The following is a 21151-nucleotide window of genomic DNA, read 5'->3' as shown; positions in this document are numbered from 1 at the left end:
TATTACTGGGCACAGGTGAAAAAAAAAATGCAACAAGTTGATATTTGGTAAAATTTGAAATCTCTTAGTTTCTTATTTTTAGCTCAATTTTCAAATTTTTTTCAATGAAATGTACAGGGTGGGCAAATTTCGATGTTTTAGCACTACAACTTTTGAACCAGAGGAAATAGACAAAATCTGATACCCACTTCTCGATCTCTTTTTCTGAGAAACTAACAAGGGTAGTATTCATTTTTGGCCACCTTCTTTTGTTTTCGAGTTATAAGCGAAAATTGGAAAAATGGCGATATCGAAAAACATTTATATCTCCGCTAATACTGAGGATAGAGCTCTGAAATTAAAACATTATACAGGCATTTTTTTACGTAGAATCCAGTGGCGTGCTCGTATTTTCAAAAGGGTTTTTAATTACGAAGCTATGACCCAAAGTTATGTTTTTTCAAATGGGAACACTAGATTTTTGTGCCATTTTCTGTAAGCTTAATTTTTCCTGATTTCAAATATATATAACATCGTATGATTCGTATCAAAATAAATAACAGAAAATGGTCAAAAACCTTTTTTTACTTAAGAGTCTCAATATTTCTATGGTTTCAACTGTTGATGAGCCTTTCTATAACAAGAGCAGTGCCCTTCCGTCAATCTGATTATTTCTATGCTTTTCACTTATTTCCACAAAATTGGAATCTATATTTATTTTATACAAATAGTTTCGAAAAGATAAACGAACTTGGAAAAGTTTCCTAGGTAGCTTGAACACAGTTTCAAATATTCATCTATTGAAATATCGAGAAGAGGTGTCGACTATGCATTGTGCAATTGTTATCATTATTAGGTTAAATATTATTTCTTGTTTGTCCCTTCGTAATTAAAATGTTGAGTTCAATCATATATGCATTGTTTCATATGCTGTTTAAAATGGATTGGTACTTGTGCGTATTGATTCTGGAGACCTATGTAAATAATCTCCTGATACATGCATCTCAATACAACTCTTTCGATTGAAAAATTCGATCTTGTGGTTTCTCCGTTATTTCCAAATCAATTTTTAGATAAAAAATTTATAAAATATTTATATTTATATTGATCCGAATCATATGATGTTATATATTTTTGAAATCAGGAAAAATCAAGTTTTCAGAAAATGACACAAAAATCTAGTGTTCCTATTTGAAAAAACATAACTTTGGGTCCTAGCTTCGTTACTGAAAACCCTTTTGAAAATACGAGCACGCCACTGGATTCTACGTAAAAAAGTGCCTGTATAATGTTTTAATTTCAGAGCTCTATCATCAGTATTAGCGGAGATATAAATGTTTTTCGATATCGCCATTTTTCCAATTTTCGCTTATAACTCGAAAACAAAAGAAGGTGGCCAAAAATGAATACTACCCTTGTTAGTTTCTCAGAAAAAGAGATCGAGAAGTGGGTATCAGATTTTGTCTATCTCCTCTGGTTCAAAAGTTGTAGTGCTAAAACATCGAAATTTGCCCACCCTGTACATGAAATTATTGATTTCAACTTGCGAATTCAATCTTTTATTGAATGATGGCAAAAAGCGCGTGTATGAACGAGAGATCGAGAGCTCCTGAAGCAAAGTCGGTGCTATTTTTTTTTTTCATCTAGGATATACAGAGTGATTCACCGGGATGGCCTATTGGACGTTTATTGAAAACTGATCATAATTTTAAGCTGAAAATTTGCATATTGGGGTTGAGACAATTAATTTTTTTCCCTGAAATATTTTCAGATCTCTACAACTTCCGGTTGTACCGGAAACAGACTACTACTTCCTCATTTCAAATGGCACCCCCAATTTATTATTGCATCATTAGTTAGCTTTTTTGACGACAATTTCGGCAATGTGCCATACCTTGGGTAAAAATAAAAACTCAACGGTTCATGAGTTAATGTGATTGGATTTCATGTCTAACAGTCATGGAGGGCGGTTCGTTATCAGATTCAAGAGACAAGAAGTGTAGATTTTGTTCCAAGTTTCCGGGTTCGAATGATATAAAATATAAAACTGTTGGTTGTGACATGATAGTGCATAATAAGTGCTTAGACTATAAAAATAACTTTCATCGAAAGTGTTCGGAATTGACAGATAAGGTCAAATCAAGTGAAACAAATTCGAACGTTATTTCGAATGCAGAATTCGTGGTTTTGAAGAGAGAAATTGAGTGAGAAAGTTCTATTGGAAAAGTATGTATCAGAACTAGAATTTTCCAACAATTTTTTGAAAAATTAGAAAGAATTTCATCGGGAAAATGCTTCAAGGTCCCCTGGAGGTCGTTTATTAACGGTTTCAGATGAGTCAGCCCGATCGTCATATGCATCAACTGTGCGAAGAAATCGGTCTCCCATGTGCTATTGGTAATGGCTTCGTACTTTCCTGACTTCAATTCAGAAATTGTTTTATTCTTCATTTTGTTGAGATCACTCTGACATCCCAAATGCATATCATTTACAATTTATGAAACTTCAACTCAAGTTTCAAATGAATTTGGAATAGAAACTCAAGTATTCCCTAATTATTGGTGTGAATGGAATAAAAAATATAAAGATTCCATGAATGACATAAATCTCAGGCATCAGATGAGTGATTTCCCGAAGACGCATATTCAGCTGAATAATGAATTGTCCCCGGTGACCGAATGATCCAAATGTCTACCAAGTGATAAAATGTTTAGTTTATTAGTTAGCACAACGTATTCGGAAATCTTTGGCTATTGCCGACGATATTTAAACATTTTTAACGCATTGAAGGTCATATCGCATACGACGATTTTTATTCGAATAAACATCCGATTTTTGAAATGCTCGGATATAGAATAACCGATTATTGAGAACATCCGATTATGTCCAACACTACTTTTTACCCAAAACTTGATGAATTGCATGATGTAACGGCTGCTGAAGGTCTTGATATTGTTTTTTTACTGCAACTTGGCTGAACCAAAATATTACGGATGAAAGTATTTCATCCCTGGTTTCCGAATTTTAACATGTGATCGCACTGGGCCCGTTGGAGGGGGTGTGGGTTTTTATATATTGGATTAATTGTCGTCAAAGCGTGTATTCGTTGATTTCAATCCGCCGGATGGAATAGAGTAATAGAGCATATTTGAGTTGATCTGAAGATTGGCAGGGAGACTCTATTGTTGGGATCTATTTATCGAACATCCTTATGTAACACATCCAACTTCATTCGCTAATTTTTTTTTCTGTTCTGTATCCTCGAGTTATGAACATATAATTTTTGCGGGAGATACAGGGTGTTTCATTGGGCAACGGAAATACTTCACAGGTGCATAGGTGGCATCAAGGCGGTTCTGGAGATACCCCATTTATCGGGTCTTACTGTCTTCGTAGCCGAAATACAGGGTGTTTTATGAATTTTGCCCGTTTCTTTCTGAGGCCATATCAAACGAACCACCCGGTATATTTTCTTCATATTTGGCAAATATGTCCCTCATTGAGAGCCCAAACGTATCATGCAATAACCGCCTTGAAAATCCAGGTCCGAGTTGACAAAAAATTATGAATCGTTTGAATCCTCGTAACAACACCCTGTACATCGGAATTTTGAAAATCTGTTTTAATATTCGGAAACACCACTAAAATCTAAACTGAGTCGTATACTTCAAATTTTCGCGCAGACAGTTTTACTGCACAAATTTTCAACGTAAAAGTGAAGTTCTTAAGAACTTTGATAACTGAAAGTGGTTTGAAGTGACTTTTAACAATGGATTTTCAAAAATATTGAATCCATAATTATTTCAAGATTTCTTTGTAATTCATTTTTACATTGGTTTTCCTTCTTATAGCTGTATATTATTTCAGTTTCTATTTATTGAGAAATGAGTTGCATTACACATTACATCACGTACAGGCTCACGCCTCTGTGATTATGTGTTTATACCCTGTAGCTTACAGAATAAACCATTTCCCCGACTTTTGCCTATACGCGTAGGATTTCTCCTCGCCGTCGGCTTCTCACTCCTCGCTAAGAGGAACATTCACTCAATCCCAGATATTTAAAATATCAGAAGGGTAGGGATGGGCAAGGGACAGAAAACTATCGATATATATTGTATCGATATTTTCTGACACTATCGAAATATGTTAGAGCAAAAATATCGATATGTCGACATTTATCGATATATATCGCTGTATATTTTAGTGTGGGAAAATTTTGTTGAATTCAATAAAGTTTTTCTATCATAGAGAAGAATAATGAGATTCAGATGACGAGATTCAGTTGAAGATGACATATTTAGTAGTTTTCAATATTTCGCATTATGATTTCGACCACATGAAACATATTTTGATCTACTTCCATTAGTCGAAAATCCAGATTTTTAGTAGTTTGCTCCCATTTCATGGAATATTTTCGATATGCAGAATTTCAGTTTTGCGATTCTACATTTCGATATTTAGATATTTCAGAGTTTCAAATTCGATATTTTCAATATGTCGCATTATGAAACATCGTGACCAGATTCAGTTGAAAACACATTTAGTAGTTGGCTTCCATTTTTATAGAATATTTTCAAAATGAAGTAAGTACTTCAGTTCTGAAATTCTGCATATCGAAAGTAGTCGATATTTATTTGAAAGTGTCAAATTCGATATTTTTTAATATTTTGCATTATGATTTTGACCACACGAAAATTAAACCACATTAAAAAATATCTATTTTGATACTCTGAAATTTATATAAATATATCGATAATATATCGGTTGAAAATATCGACAATCGATAGTATCGAAATGGTAAATATCGACGATATCCATCGAAAATTTTCTGAGAAAATATTGATATTTCGATATATCGATATTTATTGCCCATCCCTACAGAAGGGTAGAGCTCGGTCGTGTCCGGTCCTTGTGGTCCTCCTGGTTCTCGTCGAACTTCTGGCCCTCTTACACGTGATCCTGTGACCTGTCCTTCGCTTCCTAGGAATTTTCTCACCGTCCTTGCAGTTCCTAAAAGAACAGCTTTTTGCATTATATTACATATATACTCACTAAGTCCCAGTTGCTTGATATTCCTCTTGAGATTTTTGGGCACTATTCCAGTTGTTGAGATGATAATTGGAATAGTTTTCGTTGATATCATTCCCCACTGACGCTTTATCTGAAATTCGAGGTCCCTATATTTTGAAATATTTTCGACCTCCTTTTGACGCAGGTTGTTGTTATTTGGTATTGCTACGTCAACAAGTAATGCTGTCTTTTGATGTTTATCGACTAGTAGTATATCTGGTCTATTGTGAGGGACTGTTTTATCAGTCAAAACTGTACGATCCCAGTACAGTTTATAGCGTTCGTTTTCTAGGATGGTCTCCGGTCGGTACTTGTAATATGGCATTTTTTCAGAATGAATTAGTTTTAATATGGTTGCCAATTCTTGGTGTAGTATCTTTCCTACTGCATCATGTCTCTCTTTATATTCATTTCCTGCAAACATTTGACATCCTCCTGTGATATGTTGTATTGTCTCATTTGTTGAAATGGAGTTAATAACAATATTAGTTGTAAATTACAAAATTCACATCTTTTCCGTCGTAGTGTACAGTGCATCCCATTTTGGGTGAGACAGCCAGGTTTCTCGCTTGTTATTTAAGATAGAGCCTTGCGGTTTTCACGTCCCTGTCCTACTTTTTCGTGAAACTCAAGTTGGTCTAATCAGATTTTGCATAACTGTTTCCGTTCAAGAGATACAGGGTGATTTTGGAAATTGATACTTTTCGGACCCCTTCTTTATCTCCGAAGTTATTAGAAATAATGCTGAGGTAAAAGCTACTCCTTAATCAGAATTTTGCGTAGAATCCAGTGGCGTACTCATTATTTTTTTTCGGGGTATGGTTTAGAAGATTCAACACAAACTTATGTTTTTTTAAATGGAACACTATGTGTATCATTACTTCGTTGAATTCGTTATTTTTTTCCCTTCAAAATGATATATGACACCATGTAGGTGAGATGTTCAGAAAATTTTAAAAAAAACACTAAAACATCAAATAATGATGATTTTTTGTTAATGGGCAATGGATTTCCCATAGAAAAAAAGAATCAATAATGATAACAATAATTTAAAGCGATGAAAGCTAGATCAGATTGGTTTTTTCCCTCCAATGCCTACTTGATAAAACAATGCTCCCAAATGCATAGTAGCCATAATAACAACAAGGATGTTTGTGTCATCAATGACCTACTACTTTTAAAAATCGAAAGTAATAATCCTCTTATTGAAACATAGAAAATCCATGGCCCATTCACAAAAAAATCATCATTATTTGACGTTTTAGTGTTTTTTTAACATTTCTGAACATCCTACCTATATAGTATCATATATCATTTTGAAGGGAAAAAAATAACGAATTCAACGAAGTAATGATATATAGGGTGTTCCATTAAAAAAAATATAGGTTGGTGTTGAATCTTCAAAACCATACCCCGAAAAAAAATATTAAGTACGCCACTGGATTCTACGCAGAATTCTGATTCAGACGTAGTTTTCAGCTCAGCATTATTTCTAATAATTTCGGAGATAAAGAAGGGGTCCGAAAAGTATCAATTTCCAAAAACTGTATCTTTTGAACGGAAACAGTTATACAGAATCTGATTAGACCAACTTGAGTTTCACGAAAAAGTAGGACAGGGACGTGAAAACCGCAAGGCTCTATCTTAAATAACAAGCGAGAAACCTGGCTGTCTCACCCAAAATGGGATGCACTGTACACAAGTTATCCAACTGGCATACAAACGTGTAACGGCATAAATATAAACAAATTATTTCGATGAAATATATTTGAATAAGTTCCCATCTTCAAAATTGATAAGAATACAAATAAGACTACTATAAAAATGAATGAATAGGTCTTAGCAATAGGTTTACAATCCTCATCCCTAAAGAACGTGTTTCAAGTGTAATTTCGGGCCGAAATTACATCTGCATAGCTGTTACTGTCGGCACGTTTGAATGTTTGATGATTTTAATACCCTTGTTGTTTTTATTGGTAGACCAGTAAACGCATATTTTTTCCGAGATTTGAATAGGAAAAAGAACAGGCATAACATTTCGTGTTTCAACTGAAATTGCAGAAGTTATTATGGCTGTCGGCTTGGCTGTAACTGTTATTGTCGGCTCGTTTGATTATTTTGTGTTGTAATTGTCAATTCTAGTCTTTTTTTTCATATTAAACAATCGATTTTCTATTCTATTCTATTATTATATTAATTTCTACCTGAATGGTTGAATATAAATATTCATAATATTTTTTCATTCATATTTTTTGAGGAGTTAGGACTTGATATCGGCGTAATCTGGGACTTGTTATTGGTCCTATAAAAAAACTTGAAGCCTATGACGGCCATCCCCCCCAAAATTTAAGACTAGGACCGCCCTTGCATATTGTCATCTTTTTATAGTTAGGTACTTGGACGTTCGCAAAAAAAATTTAAGTCAAACTCATTGAAATATCATCGAATTTTTCAAAAGGCAGTGCTTTGGTTATATTAATATTAATGACAAATTAAAAAAAATTATATTAATGAATGACAAATTAAAAATATTATTCGTGATATAATCGAAACGAATATCAACTCGAATATAGACGATATATTTTGATTATACGAACCTCTTCATTCGACGTATTTCGCGAAACACCACTCGAGTTGCGTTCTCGTGACTCGGTGTATAAGAGAATATTGTACTAGTAAATATTCAATGGTTATTCTGTTAATACTCATTCGACTATTCCACTCAAAAAACCTAGCCACCGATGACAGGAATGGATATTCGTTGATATCTAATAAAAAATATGCACAATTATATAACAGATCTATTTATCGAACAGGTAATACTGAACACAGTTACGGTTGTTTGATGCATAAATGTGAAAACGTTTGTTATCTTTGGGATGTCGAGAGCACCCTGGTTTTACCGAAAAAAAATATCATATTTTTACACTCAAATTGTTGTTTGGAAAATCCAGCAATTACTTTGATCACATGACAACGTACAAAATACAATAGATCCCTAAATAGACGCAGTAAAACCTTCGCTGGGACACTACATAGACCCATTACAGGTATACAGGGGTATATGAATTCAAATAGCTATACAAGTATACAGGGTGTTTCCTAAACATGCGGCAAAAATTCAGGGGGTTGTTCCTTGGACTATTCTAAGAATATTTTGTCCTTTGATGATTTTTGAATAACCTCTTTGTTTCGAAGATACAGGGCGAACAACATTTTTCATATTTTTAAAATTAATAATAGTTTAAATAAAAATGCGTACCGCACTGTGTTTACTAAGTAGGTACAATTTATTTTTAAATTTGTTTAACAACATTCCAATTACTAAAAACGGCCAGTTTTTTGACTAAAATTGATAAGTGCAGATGGTAAAGGAATACAGATTAAACACGGTTTTCATTTGAATTCGTTTAGTGATGTATTAGCAATTTTTAGTCAAAAAACTGGCCGTTTTTAGTAATTGGAATGTTGTTAAACAAATTTAAAAATAAATTGTACCTACTTAGTAAACACAGTGCGGTACGCATTTTTATTTAAACTATTATTAATTTTAAAAATATGAAAAATGTTGTTCGCCCTGTATCTTCGAAACAAAGAGGTTTTTCAAAAATCATCAAAGGACAAAATATTCTTAGAATAGTCCAAGGAACAACCCCCTGAATTTTTGCCGCATGTTTAGGAAACACCCTGTATAGGCAGCATTTCTTTTTATTGTCCATTATCTTTCTTACTTTCGTAGAATTTATTTCATTGAAAAAACATAAGTACCCGTCATATACTCATCTTTCCTAATGTATTTTCTATCCTTAATATTGGCTGCATAGGTTTAAAGCTTTGAACTTTAAATATTTCAGTTCAGTTTATTCTGAAATTTTTAACAGTCGTTTTGTCGAAGCGAGAAATCTAAAATTACAATGTCGAAGAAAAGTAATATTTTCTGAAAAACGATGAAGATCAAGTTCAGTGTAAACTGTGCCCTTATAGTACAAAGTTCAAAGGTCCTACAAGCAATTTATGGCACCACTTCAAGAACAACAAATCTTTCAAGGTAAGTGAAATAAAATTCGGTTAGATTTGTAACTTCGTATTTAAGTTATACTCATTTCCTTTAAATTTGATCAGTTCAGCCTCACAACAATCAAGTGAAGAAAGGGGAAACTCGGAAAAGCCAGAAGATATGGAAACAGCATTGATCGCAGAATCCTCTACTTCGAAGACATCATCAGTTGGGCAAACAAGAATTGACGATGTGTTCATGTCTAGAAGGATTTCCCATTAAATACAAGAAATAAAATCGCAGTTGATAGCAAAAAAGGTATGCATAGATACTTTGCCTATTTCCTTTGTTGATAATAAGGGCTTCAAAGATTTAATGTCTTATATAACTCCCAATTATGTAATTCCATGTAAAAAAACCATTTTGCACCGAATTCAATCATTATATGAAATAGAAAAAAGTAAATTAATTGTGAAGTTCGGTGCTATAAAATATGTTGCTTTAACGACTGATTGTTGGAGTTCGAGGTCAAACGAATCTTACATAACCGTCACTTTTCATTATATAGATAGCAATTGGCAACAAAAATCGGTAAATTTGACAAAGGAAGTAATGGACCAATCTCATACGGGTGTCAATTTGAAAAATGAATTAAAAGAAATTCTTGTGGATTGGAAACTGTCAGAAAAATGTGTAGCAATTGTTCACGATAATGCAGCAAATATTGTTGCTTCTACTAGAGAGCTTCCATTCTTTGCTGTATACTGTTTTGCTCACACATTACAATTGGTATTGAATAAAGGATTGGATGATCGAAATATCAAATCATTAATCGACAAATGCAGTATTATCGTTCGACATTTCAAACATTCAAACAAAGCAACCAATGCTTTTAATCTGAAGCAAACTCAGTTGAAATCACCCAATCATAAATTGATTCAATGCGTGAAAACTCGTTGGAATTCTACTTTTTATATGTTGCAAAGATTAATAGAACAACGTGAAACCATAATCGCAGTTTTATCAGATAGATCAACGACAACAAAGTCTCAAGCAGCACATTTTATTGTTTCGGAGGTAGAATGGTCGGACATTGAATCCCTTTCACAATCTCTGAAACCTTTCGAGGTCGTAACCAATTTATTATCTATGGAAACTCAACCTACCCTTTCAATGATCATGCCGATAATTCAATCTTTATCACAAAATTTTATGGACAAAGAAAATGATCAAACGGATTCTGAGAACATCAAATCCTTCAAAAATACACTTCGTGATCAATTCTATGAAAGATTTAAAAAACTTTGTTTTTCTGATTCAGTTTTGTTAGGGAAAGATGTTACTCCAGTTGATGTGTGTACATTTTTAGACCCCAGATTCAAAAGAATAGAAAGATTCGTCGGTTCGCAATTCAGAATCAAACAATATTTGACCACTGAAATTGAGAAATGTCTAGAAATGGCAATGCATACGGAACAGGAGAGCAAGGTTTCAAATGAAAAAACTCTGCAATCGATTAAAAAGGCGGCGTTAGATTTCATCTTCAAAAACGATTTAGATGAGTCCTTAAAAAATAGTACCAATTGTAATAATGAAATAGATATTTACGCCTTGGATTATCCAATAACCAAAGATTCAAATCCACTAGAATGGTGGCAAAATAATCAAAACAAGTACCCCAAATTGTCTGAAATAGCAAAAAAGTATCTATGTAAACGTAAACCATCAACATCAACTTCGTCAGAACGCGCGTTTTCTAGAGCTGGTAACATAATTACCGCCAAACGTGCATGTCTGAAAGGTTCATCAGTTCGAATGATGTGTTTTCTTTCACAAAATCTGCAAAGTAAATAAATAAATAATCTGTGAACATAATTTTTTTCATTATATATTTCAGTAACTATTTATATTTTTTTAGAATATAATTATTTTGTTTGATGAAGTATTGTTTCTGTATATGAATTTCGAGTATTATTCATTCATCATATGTTCATATAATTCGAATGTAGAATCTTATATTATAACACTATTTATTGCTTAATTCATATGTTAGAATCTTATATTCAATTGTAATATTTTTTCATTGATAAAACCCCAATTCTATTCAAGTTTCTTTGGATGAATACCAGTTGCTACTATTAAATGAATAATTGTCATTCAATTGTATCCATCAATTTTAATAAATGTTATTTCCAGTAATTGTAATATTAATAAAACGACATTTCCATAGTAAATCACAAAACCTTGTTTTAATTATTCCTGAATAGTGAGTTAAGTGATCATTCAAACTTTCATACGTAACTACACAAATGATTAATAACTCAACTAACAACTCATCACTAGTAAATATTTATGAATAGTAACGAACATTCATAAATATCCACTACTCAACTACTCACTGAATAGAAAACTATTCACGGAATAATCAGTGAATACTCGACTATTCACTGATTATTCATGAATAAAAAAGTAGTCATTGATTATTCAACTATTCAGTGAATACTCGACTATTCACTGATTATTCATGAATATTCGAATAATGCAAAATGCACTTTTTCGAATAATTATTCAATAAATATTCGAAAATTCAAATCATTCATTCATGATTCCCAGCCCTAGTTCGGATCACTTCACAGTCAGACAGCTCGGGACACGGCAGCACGACTGTAATGCCCGCCACTCACGAAGCGTTTTTTCGAGCGTTTGGTAGCAAGCGACCAAAGTAGCTTGCGTCGAAATGGTAGCTAGTCTGCCATCCCTTGCTGCCGTCGAAACTAGGGATGTGTGGTTCGTTCAATTTCGACGAACCGGGTCGAACCAGATCCATGGCTGAGACGACCCGGTTCAAAAAACCCGTTCAATTGACCCAATGGTTCTTTTCAGCTCACTAGCTCAGATCGAATCATGTACGATTTGCGCATGATTCAAAGATCCGTAGATCTGGTTCTTTCGTTCTTTGTTTTTTTTCTTTTTAAAGAATGTTAAGTTATTATCAGCTTTGTATTTGTTAGTCGGTATGTTTTTAATCGGATCGTGAATTTGAGATAATGATTTTTTTGAGACATAATCATAAACATAAAGTTTTAAGTTATTGAGATGACAGAATATAATAAATTGATATCTAGTTCATGAGATGATTATGGACCTCTCGAAAAAATTTCAAAAGCAAATATATATTCCTCCTTCAACTTGATGATTTTGGAATATTTAAATGACTAATGAAGAAGTAGAAGTTAATCATGAATTTACATTGTACAGAACACTTAATTCACGAGGTCTTGAATTATTACTTTCAACGAAAACTACCTAATGATCATTATCTGTATCTATTCCAACCAAATAAATACAGAAGATCTGAAATTCCTTGAACTGATATTAACCCTAATTAATATATTTTGTTCCCGAAAAATATTCATTTTGATCAACTTTACAAAGTTAGGTTTGAATATATAGTTAAAAAAATTCCATAACATTTTCAAGAAATAATAATTGGTGCATCTAAGAGAGTGCAATTACAGAGCCCAGTTTCTTTTACTATCTATCATCTTTCTTCAAAACCGGATGCCAAGTGCCGAGCCGATGATTCATTTGCGAAATGGATGTTTTTTATTACTACCATAATTATGTTCCTTTAAGGTCAGTCCAAACCGAAACCCATCTACCTAGGCCCGGATAACGAACCATTCTATGGATCTTTGGGTCCTAAAAGATCCCTAGATTGAATGAACTGAATGAAGTTTGGCTCATTCGGATCGGTTCGAACGGACGAATCATTTTCAGAGAGACGACCCGATCGAACCATTCGTTCTGAAGACCCGGGTCTTTTGATTCGTTCGTTCGTGAACGACACATCCCTAGTCGAAACCTGCCACTCGAGAGGTTGTTTTATTGAGTATCCGGGTGGGATTTCAGATGATCACAGACAGCTGGTAATTTATCAGGTACCGTCGGAACTTCGTAGCGTACCAAATTCTTATGCAAAATGAAAGAATTTTTGATAGGTTTCATCGAAATATTTAGGCAGACAACCTGTCGATGGAAAATGAAAATTTCAGCATACGCAAACAGGAATATCAAAAATAAAGCCTATTGGGAACTAGTAGAATATTCCAAAGGAAAATAACAGAAAAACGCCTCGTGAGTGGCGGGCATCACGCAGCGTTTTTTCGAGACTTTGAACGCCAAGCGTCCAAGAGATTCCAGTCGGGCAGTCAAGTTCATTCTATGATTTACAGTCGTGCGGCCGTGTCCCGAGCTGTCCGACTGTAAAATTATCCGAACGCTCGAACATGGTAGCCTTGTGAGTGGCCGCCTTTATAAGACATCCTCCTTGCTTCTTTTCATAACTAGCAATTGGTTTCTATTCTTTTCATAACTAGCAATTGGTTTCTATTCTTTTCATAACTAGCAATTGGTTTCTATTCACAGTTTTATCACTTTATTGCCTCTAATTCCTCTGTCGAAGATCGATTTTGTTTACGTAATACCAGCTGCTGCAATCAAGGGACATTTTGGCGACCTAATACGAGTTTACGAACAATTAATGGAAAAAACCAAATATATTCAAGCAATGGAATTTTTATCTTTTCAGTCCGACAATTTTTGCTAATTTCTTTTGTAGTTTATCAATTAATAATCTTTTCTGATAAAATTTGAATTCATAAGAAATAATAACACTCAATACATTTTCCGTCCAAAAACCTTTTTAATATTTTATAAAAAAATCTCACTTGCAAGGGCGTTGACTTCTATTTTTGCCGAGGCGGCAGAAACGTTAGAGCGGGTCCTTATTGAATATTCTTATGAAATATGAAAGGTATTGGTAGCGAACTCCATCTTTTTGATTTTTTACAATTTACGGCATAATTTGATGAAAACTTGAAAAAATCATTTATTCAAATGATCGAAAAGTTAATTTCTAAATAATTCGTTGATTATTTCTTCCGGGCAGATACTTTCATTTTTTGTTCTAGTCATTCATGACTATATTGTTACTTACCAATCCTAAGATGATTTTTATTTTATATATACTGTATAAGTTGGCACTAGTTCGTTTTGTTTATATTTTTTCTATGTTATTATTATTAAAATTTTACAAACAGTCGCCTTCAATTTTTCCATATTTCGGTAGAAGTCCCCGACTGAAATAATAAAAAATATAGGTTCTAATTTGAAAATCTTGAGTTTAGATGAATTTGAGTTGTTCAAGTTCATGATCTTCTTATAAACACCCTGTACATTTTTGGTCCAAAACGCAAACAGTGTTATAATGCTACGTATTTGCAGAATCGAAAAATTCAAAAGAAACTGAGTCCTCATTGCCACTATTTTTTTCATAAGAATCCCATTAACTCATGAACCGTTGAGTTTTCACACAAGGTATAGCATATTGCCGAAATTGTCGTCAAAAAAGCTATCTAATGATGCAATAATAAACTGGGTGTGCCATTTGAAATGAGGAAGTAGTAGTCTGTTTCCGGTATAACCGGAAGTTGTAGAGATCTGAAAATATTTCAGGGAAAAAAATTAATTGTCTCAATCCCAATATGCAAATTTTCAGCTTAAAATTATGATTTAATTTCCATAAACGTCCAATCGGCCATCCCGGTGAATCACCCTGTAGAATTCTCATTGAAACGTCAAGTTTAAATAAGTTTAAATAAATAAATACAGTTTATTCTGTTAGTCAACATACAGTTGTTCTCACAGAAATATTAACAAAATATAAATGAATGTGCGATATAAATTTCTTATAACAAATTTGAATTTTTTGGTATTCAGATATCAAAATTACACTACTAAATGTTTTCGTACATTAGCTCGGAATGTTCCCTGCGATGTGGAGCATCTGATGGTACGAGGTAATTTGTTATAAAGTTCTACAGCGGCATAGCTAGGCCTTTTTCTACCATAATTTGTTTTTGTGTTTCTATCCAACCTGAATCTGTCTATATTTCTTGTATTATATTGACGGATGATGTTGTTTTCCATTGATAGGCCATTCTTCATGAGATTATTGGTGATTTCGTAGACAAGCATATATACAGGGTGTCTGGTGAGGAATGGGACAACGTTTAGGTGGTGATGAGGGATGTCTCAAGGAGTGAGAAAATGCCATTTGAAATCATCTGAGGTATATGGTTCCTGATATACAGGGGGTTTTAGAAAAAAAGGGGAAATTTCAAATGACCATAATTCAGGAAATATGAGAGCTAATCCGATGATTTTTCGTATGAACAATGATAGAGTCAGTACGAATCTGTTCGAACGAAAAATTCGAAATAAAATCAGATCCGGACTCAGAAATTTCAGTTTTTCTGAAATTAGGTAAAAACAACACCCTGTATGCGGTTTTCAATTTTTTTGACTTCAGATTCTAAGAGAGCAGGAAAAATACTTTCGAACTCAACTTTCATCCCGAATGGCACAAATTTTTCCTGCTTTCTATGACCCTTCGAATGTCAATCTTCCGATTTTCGCTCCTTACATATTATTATTTTCTCGACATTTCAGAATAATGAGATCTCAGATAGTTACTCATAAGAAAAAAAAAGGGTCATAAACGAATCAAAAATTTCATAAAAATTATCAAAAAAGCGAAAAACAGTTAACATTTGGAAACTTTACGAACTATTTCTGAAGTACTAATTGATGATTCAGTAGGAACAAGATTAATGATTAATTCTTCAAATATTGTTCAAAATGAAAACCGTCAACTTCTTTTCTCTTAGTCGATCTTTCAGATGAATTTGGATCATTTTTTCCTGTAATATCCAAAGTTTCATTCGTCATGTACATATTTCGATCATTAGTCTTGAATCTAGTTGCCAGTTATGTCAATTCTATGGTGTGCTATCATTTATGATGAGAAAAGATAGAGCATTTAGTTATCTGTCAAACAAGTGATTTAATTGTTGATACAATCTTACTTCAATTTGTTGAAAATCATGCCGCACACATTTTTTAATGAAGAGTATGTTGACATGCTTTTGGTGTATGGTAAATGTGATATGAACGGAAGAGCAGCTGAAAGGGAGTATCGTAGACGTTTTCCCAATCGTCGGGTTCCAAATCACAAAATTTTTGCCCGCCTTGTTGCGCATACGAAACAACATGGTACTTTTCACAGCATAACAGTTTCTGAAAGACCACATACAATAGAAGAGAATATCCGTGAAAATATTTTAGAAACTGTTCAAAACGATCCGGGAGTAAGTATCAGACGATTGGCTTCAATTCATGAAGTATCGAAATGGTACTTTTGGAATACTCTGAAGAGTGAAAAATATCACCCATATCACCCTCAAGTTGTCCAGCAGTTGGAACCTGGCGATGAGATCGCACGGCTTCAATTTTCCAGGTGGATAAGAAGTCATAGAAGAAATGTCCAAAGAATATTATTCACAGATGAAGCTCAATTTACTCGCGATGGAATAAGACTCAGTCGGGTTCTGGCCGCCGAACATCCAAATTCCATCAAAACCAGAAATGAGAGCTCCCCGATTGATGAGCAAAAACCCCGAAAATTGCAAAAAATCCATTTTCAAAGCTCCATATCTCGAAAACTGTCCATTTTTGAGCTTTGTGGCTAAGGACTTTTCTGATCAGTTCATCAAGAACTACAACATATCAAAAATTCAGCCAATTTCACGGAAAGCCATTTTCCATACTAAACGTGCGGGGTCCTTTATAGAGATTTCCTCATGAATGTTCTTCCTAATTTATTAGGGAATATTAATCAGAGAGGACTTATCTTCCAGCATGATGGAGCACCCCCACATTTCTCAATTTTAGTGAGAAATCATTTGAACGAGGTATATCCAAATAGATGGATAGGTCGTGGTGGTCCAAGAGCATGGCCACCTCGGTCCCCCGACATGACACCATTAGATTATTTCCTTTGGGGACACCTTAAAACTATGGTGTACGGGCGAGAAATAAATACAAGGGAACAATTAATTCAGCGAATAATAGACGCATGTGACGAGATACGAAACAACCCGAATGTGATAAGGAAAGCAGTTTTGAACTTAATGAAAAGAGCAGATAAATGTGTAGAAGTTGGCGGTTTTCATTTCGAACAATATTTGAAGAATTAGTCATTAATTTTCCAAATGTTAACTGTTTTTCGCATTTTTGATAGTTTTTATAAAAGTTTTGATTCGTTTATGATCTTTTTTTTTACTTATGAGTAACTATCTAAGATCTCATGTTTCTGAAATGTCGAGAAAATAATATGTAAGGAGCGAAAATCGGAAGATTGACATTCGAAGGGTCATAGAAAGAAGGAAAAATTTGTGCCATTCGGGATGACAGTTGAGTTCGAAAGTATTTTTCCTGCTCTCTCAGAATCTGAAGTCAAAAAAATTGAAAACCGCATACAGGGTGTTGTTTTTACCTAATTTCAGAAAAACTAAAATTTCTGAGTCCGGATCTGATTTCATTTCGAATTTTTCGTTCAAACAGATTCGTACTGACTCTATCATTGTTCATACGAAAAATCATCGGATTAGCTCTCATATTTCCTGAATTATGGTCATTTGAAATTTCCCCTTTTTTTCTAAAACCCCCTGTATATCAGGAACCATATACCTCAGATGATTTCAAATGGCATTTTCTCACTCCTTGAGACATCCCTCATCACCACCTAAACGTTGTCCCATTCCTCACCAGACACCCTGTATAGACTGTCTTATCTTCATTAATTACGAGTTTGTTGCAACACAACCATTTATAGAAAGTAAGCAGAGCACCACTATTCGAAACTCTTTCAAATTCCTTCAGATCATTGTGGTAAAATAATAAAACTGTGTCGCCTGCAAACATATAGATTTTTCTGGTAGATTCACCTTTGATGAACTCTCAACATTCAGCAGGTACAATACAGGTACCCTAGGGTATACCGGTTTTGACTTTTCTTTTTCCAGTATATTTTCCATTTATTGTAACATATTGAGATCTGCCTAATAGAAATGATTTTATAAGTTTCAAGGTTTCAAGTTGTTTATTTACCGAAATAAGTTTCAAGGCTGGTGTTGGTATTCCAAGTAGCTCCAGTTTTCCAATAAGCTTGAGGTGATTTATTGTATCGAATGCTCTCTTAAGATCTATGAATATTGAAGCAACATAATATACATCGCCAGTTTTTTTATTATATTTTCTACCAGGTCAGCCACTGGTCCCAGCGTTGAGTTATTCACTTGAAAACCATACTGTTCTTGAGACAATCTGAAAAAATCCAATCAATCTTTTTTTTATTATTTTCTCAATAATCTTTGGAATTGTAGAATTAAATGTAATTGGCAGATAGTTCTCCACTTCTTCTTTATATACTTTCTTAATAATCGGTTTAATTTCAGAAATAGTACAGTAATACAATATTGTAGACTGATGAGATGTCTCTCGCTGTCAGGTCATCATTTCCACAAGTAGATGAATTACTGAGAGAGTTCACAACATTTTCAATTCTTCTTCAGTATACAGGTGTTGAATGATTGCTTCAATTTATTCCCTGAAGATTAGCACAAAATAATATACAGGGACTCCGAAATTTTTTTTTATTTACGTTTTGGAGAAAGTGTTTTTTTGTACCGAATGCGATCTGAGGTGGTGTAAAAAAAAGTACTGGACATTTTCTGCATATTAAGGTGAAAATTTGCCTATTCTGTGAGGATTTCGAAGAGGTAAAATGCAGGGGATAACCTTATTCAGATAAAAAGATATTCAAATGTTCATTGTCACCTTTTCCACAAATTCAAGCAAAATAAAAAAAAAATATAATCAATAATACACTGCTTGTACCAATAATGAGAATTCCTTTTCATTGAATGATATCGATATAGAAAAATTACTCAAAAAATATCTTCACTGTTAGAAAAATTATATGCTTATTTCTATTTCAGATCCAACCAGCACATTGGCTGAACCAATGGTGGCCACGACCGGGCAGACTCCCGACGTTACTACTAGTGAGTAATATGTCGAAAGAAGTACAGGCCAATGAATCACGAATATTTTTTTGAGATATTTGTTTTTTAAGACTTTCATTTCATCCACAGATTCAATTGAATTAACATAGACAAAGTTAATACTACATTAATGAATAAATCCATATTTAGCAGGGGATTAGTTATCTTCAATAAACTACCGGAAAAGATCAAATATTGCAATAATTATAGAAAATTTAAAAATGTTCAATGAGTTATATTTATGAAGAATTAAATTAAGTTTATGGATTACATTAGTGTTGTTTTCAATAGCCGAGTGCTAAATATATATATATATATATATATATATATATATATATATATATATATATATATATATAACCACGAAAGTGTGAAGGACAAAAAAAATTACTCAAAAAATATCTTCACTGTTAGAAAAATTATATGCTTATTTCTATTTCAGATCCAACCAGCACATTGGCTGAACCAATGGCTGAACCAATGGTGGCCACGACCGGGCAGACTCCCGACGTTACTACTAGTGAGTAATATGTCGAAAGAAGTACAGGCCAATGAATCACGAATATTTTTTTGAGATATTTGTTTTTTAAGACTTTCATTTCATCCACAGATTTAATTGAATTAACATAGACAAAGTTAATACTACATTAATGAATAAATCCATATTTAGCAGGGGATTAGTTATCTTCAATAAACTACCGGAAAAGATCAAATATTGCAATAATTATAGAAAATTTAAAAATGTTTAATGAGTTATATTTATGAAGAATTAAATTAAGTTTATGGATTACATTAGTGTTGTTTTCGATAGCCGAGTGCTAAATATATATATATATATATATATATATATATATATAGGTGACGACAGGATTTTTACCTTGGTGCTCCCACCCGGTTGATCCTATATAACCACGAAAGTGTGAAGGGAAAAAAAAAAAAAAAAATATATATATATATATTAATTAATATGAAAAAGAAATACATGACAATGCATGTTGACTAAAATTAATCTGTGGATGGCACCCAAAAAATATCTTCACTGTTAGAAAAATTATATGCTTATTTCTATTTCAGATCGAACCAGCACATTGGCCACGACTGGGCAGACTGGTAAGTTTTATGTTTGAATGCTTTTATCCCTATTCTGTAACCACTATGTCAAACAAAGCTGCTAGAAAAATTATATTTTTTATCCCGACTCTGTTACTACTAGTGAGTAATATGTCAAAAGAAGTACAGGCCAATGAATCACGAATATTGTTTTTTGATATTTGTCTTTTAAGACTTTTTTTAATCCACAGATTTAATTGAATTAACATAGAGAAAGTTAATACTACATTAATGAATAAATCCACATTTAGCAGGGGATTAGTTATATTCAATAAACTACCGGAAAAGATCAAATATTGCAATAATTATAGAGAATTTAAAAATGTTTTATGAGTAATATTTATGAAGAATTAAAATAAGTTTATGGATTACATTAGTGTTGTTTTCAATAGCCGAGTGCTAAATAAAGTTTATTATTATATTATTATTATTATTATTAATTAATATGAAAAAGAAATACATGACAATGCATGTTAACCAAAATTAATCTGTGGATGGCAGATGGAGTTTTCAGACGAATGATTTTTAAGTACCTTTGTTTTACTTAATATTGTTTATGTCCCATATACATAATAATTGTTCTCTATCTTTGAGTGTTTTCATATGAATACTTATGTGTTTTTATTTACATATTGTACTTTTATCTAGGAGTATGACTAATAAGCCCTTGAAAAGCCATGAAATTTTTTGATGGCAAATTATTTGTAGAGTGGGCAAATTAGCGAGGTAAGTGGCAATATCTCAGGATCCACTCATCATAGAGACTTGCGGTGAAGAATTTTAGCACTAAAATGTACAAGATAACACACTGGAAATTGTTTTGAAGTTCATACCTCTACCACTAGGGGGCGTAATAGCTACCGTCGAGTAGAAAAATGAATTTTACTCGAAAATGTTTCATATGAAGTTGAAGAAAAAATATCATCACTGTAATCCTTGGAAAATTCTCTATCTCTCTGAATTGTCACTTTCGATTTTACGACATCAAATAAGGGTAGTTGAAAGGGAGAAATCTGACTGATTG

At 33.2% G+C, this 21151-nt stretch overlaps 1 protein-coding gene across 1 annotated transcript in view; it reads left to right on the top strand.

Annotated features, from left to right (window-relative positions):
* LOC123675437 overlaps positions 1 to 21151 on the top strand; it is a 66099-nt gene that overhangs the window by 10176 nt on the left and 34772 nt on the right. The window contains exons 5-7 of the mRNA XM_045610797.1: positions 18952 to 19017; positions 19460 to 19537; positions 20092 to 20127. Of these exons, the coding sequence (XP_045466753.1) occupies positions 18952 to 19017; positions 19460 to 19537; positions 20092 to 20127 (180 nt within the window). The remainder of the gene's footprint in view (positions 1 to 18951; positions 19018 to 19459; positions 19538 to 20091; positions 20128 to 21151) is intronic.

Source organism: Harmonia axyridis, chromosome 3 (genome assembly GCF_914767665.1).
Source record: "Harmonia axyridis chromosome 3, icHarAxyr1.1, whole genome shotgun sequence".
NCBI classification, from domain to species: Eukaryota; Metazoa; Arthropoda; class Insecta; order Coleoptera; family Coccinellidae; genus Harmonia; species Harmonia axyridis.
Note: the sequence above shows the minus strand (reverse complement) of the source record. Positions and strands in the feature narration are given on the sequence as shown.